This window comes from Phyllostomus discolor, chromosome 6, assembly GCF_004126475.2.
Source record: "Phyllostomus discolor isolate MPI-MPIP mPhyDis1 chromosome 6, mPhyDis1.pri.v3, whole genome shotgun sequence".
NCBI lineage: Eukaryota > Metazoa > Chordata > Mammalia > Chiroptera > Phyllostomidae > Phyllostomus > Phyllostomus discolor.
Window position 1 is genome coordinate 70,885,173 of NC_040908.2, and position 6,588 is coordinate 70,891,760.

General features: G+C 43.2%; 1 protein-coding gene across 2 annotated transcripts in view; it reads left to right on the forward strand.

Moving 5' to 3' along the window:
- The window catches only part of FHL2 (four and a half LIM domains 2), a 72,256-nt gene that overhangs the window by 60,929 nt on the left and 4,739 nt on the right, over positions 1–6,588 (forward strand). For both annotated transcript variants that reach the window (XM_036028340.1, XM_028515194.2), the window contains exon 5: positions 2,197–2,383. In XM_036028340.1, coding sequence (XP_035884233.1) covers positions 2,197–2,383 — 187 coding nt within the window. The remainder of the gene's footprint in view (positions 1–2,196; positions 2,384–6,588) is intronic.

Below are 6,588 nucleotides of genomic sequence, written 5' to 3' on the forward strand. Positions count from 1 at the left end.
AGTTGTAGAACTTTGTGCAACTTGTTTGGCTCCTGCCCCTTCTATTGCCTGTGCGTTTTTCCTGTCTCTCCAGCGGGGGCCCTTCCTCGCCTTCAGACTGTGGATGGGCAGCCCTACTGCAAGGCTTTGTCCTGGGCCCTGTCCTATACTGTCCCGTCTTGGGTGAGCCTTGGCTGGAATGCCCCACCTGTGTGCACCTTTTCAAAGGGAAGAGTGTTGCTAATTTTCTTCAGCCTTTCATTTCCTTCTCTCATTTCCATTTTTAAAAGGATTTTTTAAGATTTCATTTATTTCTAGAGAGGGAAGAGAAGGAGAGAAACTGATGTGTGAGAGAAACATCAATCAGTTGCCCCTCATACCCATGCCCCAGCCCAGGACAGGTCCAAAAGCCCAGGGATGTGCCCTGACTGGAAATCAAACTGGAGACCTTATAGTTTGTAAGATGATGCTCAGCCAACTGGGCCTCACTGGTCAGGACACTCATTTCCATTTTTCTTTACTACTATTTTGAATTCCATTTCTCCCTATTCTTCTGTCATGATCATGCTATTTATATAGTAGTTATTCCTTACACCTTAGATGGAATCTCACTGTTGTGTTTATATTAGGAATCCTATTGTCTGTTCAATCCTTTTTGGTTTTGTTTTTCTTATTAGACCCAAGGAAAGTTCATTTTAGTTGCTCTCCTTTCTCTGTGTTTTTCCCCACCTTACTGTGCTATTTAGTTAGGGAAATAAAGGCACATCTTCTGGGCTGCATACCTGTGTGTGTAGGTGATACTCAGTACACACACCAGCATTCATGCCAGAAGCAGCCATTCCTCCCACCATCTGATGGTGGAGAAGACGGACAGAGTCTGAGTGGATATGCACTATAATGTTGAACATTCAAGTACTGTTGACAAGTATGCTTTGGAAAAGAACAGTTGTAACAGTGTGTACATCAGGAGGACCTGAAGTAATCTGAGGAGTGAGGGGCCAGGGTTGTGTTTAGGGAATATTCTCTAAGCACCACCTATGCCAAGACATCTGAGTTAGCTGAGTGATGGGGGCGTGGGTAGGCGAGGGGACCTGGAATCTGGATGGAGTGAGGCAAGGGAGTGTATTGTAAATGAAGGAAACATCTTACAAATAAATGCCTTCTGTAGCCATGTAGATACCTTGCCACCCAACATATTTTGTATAAATTCCATTCCTTAGGGAAATACTGACAGGATAATTTTTAATGGTTTATAGTTTAATAAAAAGAGTACAGGATAGAGGGAAGTCCAGAACTCCAGTTCCTCCTTTGTCATTAATTTCTCTGGGTCTCAATGTACTCATCTGCAAAACAGCAGGAATATCTGTCTTTATGTAAGGATTAGAGGAGGCACCAGATGATACCACAGTGTTGAAAAAATGCACTGCCCAAAAGTGCTGATATGAGTGTCTCCATCCCATCTCCCATCGCCATTGCTCTGTCAAGCTGAGACCCACCAGCCTCCTGGCATACTGTACTCAGTTCTATCTTCATCTGTTTTCCAATGAGTGCAACATTGGAAAAATGCAACAATATAAAAAGGAAAATAGAGCAAATTGAGATATCAATGACCAGTTTTGGTATATTGGGCTTCTGGCAAAAGTTCTAGACTGTAGGACAGAATGAGAAGGCAGGCTGTGGGCTTACTTTTTCCCAACCTTCCAAGATGCCTGTCCTTCCCTACAGCATCAGCAGGCCCAATCCCACAGTGTCTTTTAACCTTGTCCACAACTAATGAATAGACCAAGTTGCACAGGGATCTTTACAGACGATGAGGCCACAGGCCCAGGGCTGTCAGGAGCAGGGTTAGGATTAAAATGTCTCCTTGATGCAGGCTGTGTGGTCTTTACCCTCATGGCATCACCTCCTCCCCAGCGAGAAACCAATGCTTCTTCCCATGACATTGCACCTTTGAGTCCTAGCATCTCTCTGAGGGGCCGAGGGTAATGTCCTAGTCCCTGTATTGCAAGCAGGAATGCCAGGGTCTGCAGCAGTGGAAGGGGCAATAGAGGGGTGATTATGAAGTCTGTGAAGCAGTTTCTCAGTGACTTTTAACCAGAGCTGGATGTTTTCTGGATGAGGATCTTGCACCACTGATGGCAATAGTGGAGGCTAAGGAAGAATGCTAGAGGCCACTCTGCCTTGAGAAACTGACCTTTGCCCTCTTGCCTCCTCCAGCCCATCACCACTGGGGGGGTCACCTACCGGGAGCAGCCCTGGCACAAGGAGTGCTTTGTGTGCACAGCCTGCAGGAAGCCACTGTCTGGGCAGCGTTTCACATCCCGGGACGAGTTTGCCTACTGCCTGAACTGCTTCTGCGACCTTTATGCCAAGAAGTGTGCTGGGTGCACCAACCCCATCAGTGGTGAGTATCTCCGGGAGCCCCCACTTGGGTTCATAACCCTCATCTCTCCATCACGTAGCCATTTGAAGGTTGCGCAAGGTGTAAGACTCTAGCATGTGAAGTACACAGGCACACCTTGGAGATATTCTGGGTTCAGTTCCCGACACCCTGTAATAAAGTGAGATGTATATTCTTTGCTGGTGGAGGGTCTTGCCTCAAATTTGTAAAAGTCCAACATCTATGAAGTGCAATAAAGTGAATTACAATAAAATGAGGTCTGCCTACGTACCTGGATTCTCTAGGTCTCAAAGGTTCTGAGCTGACTTTTTTTCTTCCTGCTTTCTTCCCCTTGTTACACTGGACAATTCAATAGATAATGGCTTCCCCTCTAACTCACCTGATCACTGAAAACCATATGAATGACCCATTCTCGAGAGGTTTATTATTCTGCTTTCGGTTGTATTATCTCTAAAACTGCATCTGTGAGTATATGACAACCATATAAGCACAATGAAACTGGAATTTTCAGGGTTAGCAGCTGTACTGGGTTCCTAAAGGTGCTCCAAGCATCTTGGAGGGACTTTTCTACCACAAGGCCATGGCTGTCTGAGGGCAGAGGGCAACATTCTAGGTAGTTCTTTATATCCCCCAAAGGGCTGGGCAAAGTGAGATCCCCAAATAGGGTTAGCTGGCAGACTGGGCATTGGACTAAACTATGAAGTATGCTGAGAAATTCAGTACGGGGAACAGATGGCTGGTCAGACTACAGTCTTCTACAAGTGCCCTACGTATTGCCACACAAACCAGTGATGAGGCTGGGAGGGAAGAGTGGGAGACTTTGCAATGGTGCTGGAGAAGTTCCATGAGGTGGGGTTCCCAGCTCCATGATTCAGTTGATCCCTGCCCAGAGCAGGTGGCAGATACATGCAATATAAACACAGGGCCTGGCTGAGTAGTGTTCTTGTGTGGATTCACATTTCATACTCTCTCTGTACTTGTTTGATTTTCTGTTCCCTTACTTAGGTCTAGAATTGAGTTCTCCAAACGCAGCTAACTCACCTGATATAGAAAAATCCCAGGTCACTAGAATAATTCTCATCTCATATGTATTCCAGAGCTCATATACCCATTGAAATGATACAGAAGAGAAGCACAGCATTTATTCTATATTAAGACACACAATTGCAATAATTCATACACCAGATTCCCCTTGGCAGCATTTGGAGAGAAAAATGAAGTCTATTGCTCTAATGTATTAATCTTTAATACTGTTTTGCAAGAACTTCTGTAGAAGTAAATGTTATGAAATTAGGGTTTATAAAGCAATATAATCTACATCAAAGCATTTTTAAATGTAAAATATCAGGTATGTGTGTTAATTGTGGTTATTACGATTGTAGCACTGGAAAAAAAAGCACTAGAAAAATGGAATGAAATCTTTACTCTAAAAGAGGAGAGTTAATTGTCTGAAATACAGAGGCTAATGCTCAAGGTCCTACCGAGGAATTTTGAAATTGCAGCTAAAATGTACTTTCAGCTAGATTCCCAAATGTGTGAGATTGAGTCTAGATTAAATTTCTAATAGATCCTTACTTAGTACTTTTTAAAAATTTAAGTGATTGTAGATAAATAAGAATTGATGTTTTCCAATTTTTTCTGTGCAGTGATGCTTAATTCAGTCAATCCTCACTATTCAGAGTTCGTATTTGAAAATTTACCTACTCACCAACATGTATTTGTGACTCCAATATCAAAACCTATGACGCTTTCATGCTCATTTGCAGACATGCACAGGTAATGGTGAAAATTTGCATCATCTGATGAGAACATTTCCCAGTCAAGGTGCAACAAGGCAACACTCTTACCTTCTTGTTTCAACTCATGTTGGAAACAAGGGTCCTTTTTATGGTCTGTTTAGTGCCATGTTTTTTCCATTTTTTGTGCTTTTTGTTGACATTTTCATTGCTTAAAATGGCCCCAAAGGATAGCGCTGTCTGTTTCTGAGCCCAGGAAGGCTCTGAGGTGCCACCTTGTGTGTTAAATGATCTTCCTTCAGGCTTGAGTTACAGTGCTGGTGACTGTAAGTTCAATGTTAATGAGTCAACGATATATGTTCAATACAGGTCTTTACACAGAAATAGACATAAAGAGAGGCCAAGTACTGAAGATGGAAATGTTGTGACCGGAGGCTCTTAGGAACCTCACCCTGTATTTCTCATAGGCGCAGGAGTTCAATATATGCTAAGCCATTGTTCACAGTGACTTTATAGAACAGACCTATCTCAAATAATGAGAATTTACTGTACATACATCTTGCCCTTAGCAGGACTCGTTCCCCTGGGCCTGTCTTTGGATCTCATACCTATCACTTGCCTCCTTTGCTATCACTTCAAAAAAATAGTGGGCCTTCTAAAAGGAGGCTTGCAACCTGGGACGGCTGCCCGTATGGCTCCCATCACTAACATCCTTCCCATCATCTCCCTCCCAATGCTCCTCCTTGTCCCAGATCTACAGTGGAGCAGGACTTATCAGAGAAAGGAGAAACATGGAATGGTAGAAAGGCTGGGGGACTTCCTAGCTGCTTTTGGGCTTTCCAGTTAACTCAGAGTGATGGAAAGAAAAACAAGTACAGGCATACCTTGGGCATATTGCAGGTTCAGTCTAGACCGCCACAATAAAGCGAGTATCGCAATAAAGTAACCTGTAATCTTTTTGCTGGTGAAGGGTCTAGCCTTCAATTTACAAAAAACACATCTGTGAAGCATAGTCAAGTGCAATAAAGCAAGATATGGGTTGTGTATCTTCTAGCTGTTCTGCAATCCCTCCCCTAAGTTAAAGTGTTGCATAAACCCACTGGTTTTCAAATTTGGCTGCACATTCAAAACACCTGGGGAGCTTTAAAAATTAGTGCTGACTGGGTCATGACTTAATTGGCCATGATCTGGAACTTTGAAGGTTTTATTTATTTATTTATTTATTTAGAGGGGAAGGGAGGGAGAAAGAGAGGGAGAGAAACATCAATCGGATGCCTCTTGCATGTCCCCCAACCAGGGACCGGCCCACAACCCAGGCATGTGCCTGGCGGGGAATCAAACCAGTGACCTTTCACTCTGTGGGATGATGTTCAACTAAGTGAGCCACACCAGCCAGGATGATCTAGAAGCTTTAAAAGCTTCAAATATGCAGAAAAGTTTGAGACCCTCTGGCCCAAATCACTAGTTTTGTTCTTCCTCAGGGCTAGGGCATGGGCTCTGATCTGTAGGCCTTTCATAGCCCTTGCAAGTCTAGGGTTAGAGGCAGTCAATATTGTCACTCGTCTTTTAGTGCTATATTAGGAAAAGAGTTGAGAAGCATTGCTAGTGTAGCAGAGATGGTGTGGTATTACCATGAGCACAAAAACTTGCATTCAAGTCCCAACCCTGTCACTATCTAGCTGAGGGAGGATAAGCTCTAAGGCCTCAGGTCTCCCCCATGTAAAAAGATTGAATGCCTAATGTCAGTCTCACCAAACTAACTGTTTGATGAATTACAGACTTCTCTCATACTAGTCTGAGAGCTCAAACTATTACAAATGGAGTAGTCAGTGTGGCTATTTTGTTTTTAAAATGGTAGATTGAACCATTACTTCTGGAAAGAATTCTTTGTAATTGGAACTCATGATCAAAATTTCATCAAAATCTATCCCACCACTAAGATAATCTTGAATTTGACTTCATTTGATTTCAGAGGGCTCAGTGGCAGTATGAACCACAACTATATTGTAATAAGCGGCCAATGTACCTTAAACATTTGAGTAGTAGCAGCAGCTATGAAATGAGTCAAGCACCCAAATTGAAATGCATCCCTAATTTTTTTTAAGGTTTAAGATAGTTGTCTCTGCAGCCCACACATCTTCATAAGCTGCTCTTGCCTCTTAACAGCTCCATCTTCTACCAGTCTCACTAGACCTCTGACTCTTACCCAGCTCCAACTGCCTTACTTCACGCTTCTGTAGCTAGTCTCATGATGGCCCCTCTGCAAGAAAGTCCATACCCTGCTCCCACACCCACACATTTCTTTTGTGAGGTCTTTCCTGGACATTACAGAAAATATTAGCATTTTCCTCTTCAACCTCCCTTTTAACACTTCATTCATTAAATCACAAAACAGTGCCAACAAGAGGCATGCGGTAAAGGAATGGGAGAAATCAGCTCCCTGTCTCAGTGAGTTTCATTCTGGTGGGAAAA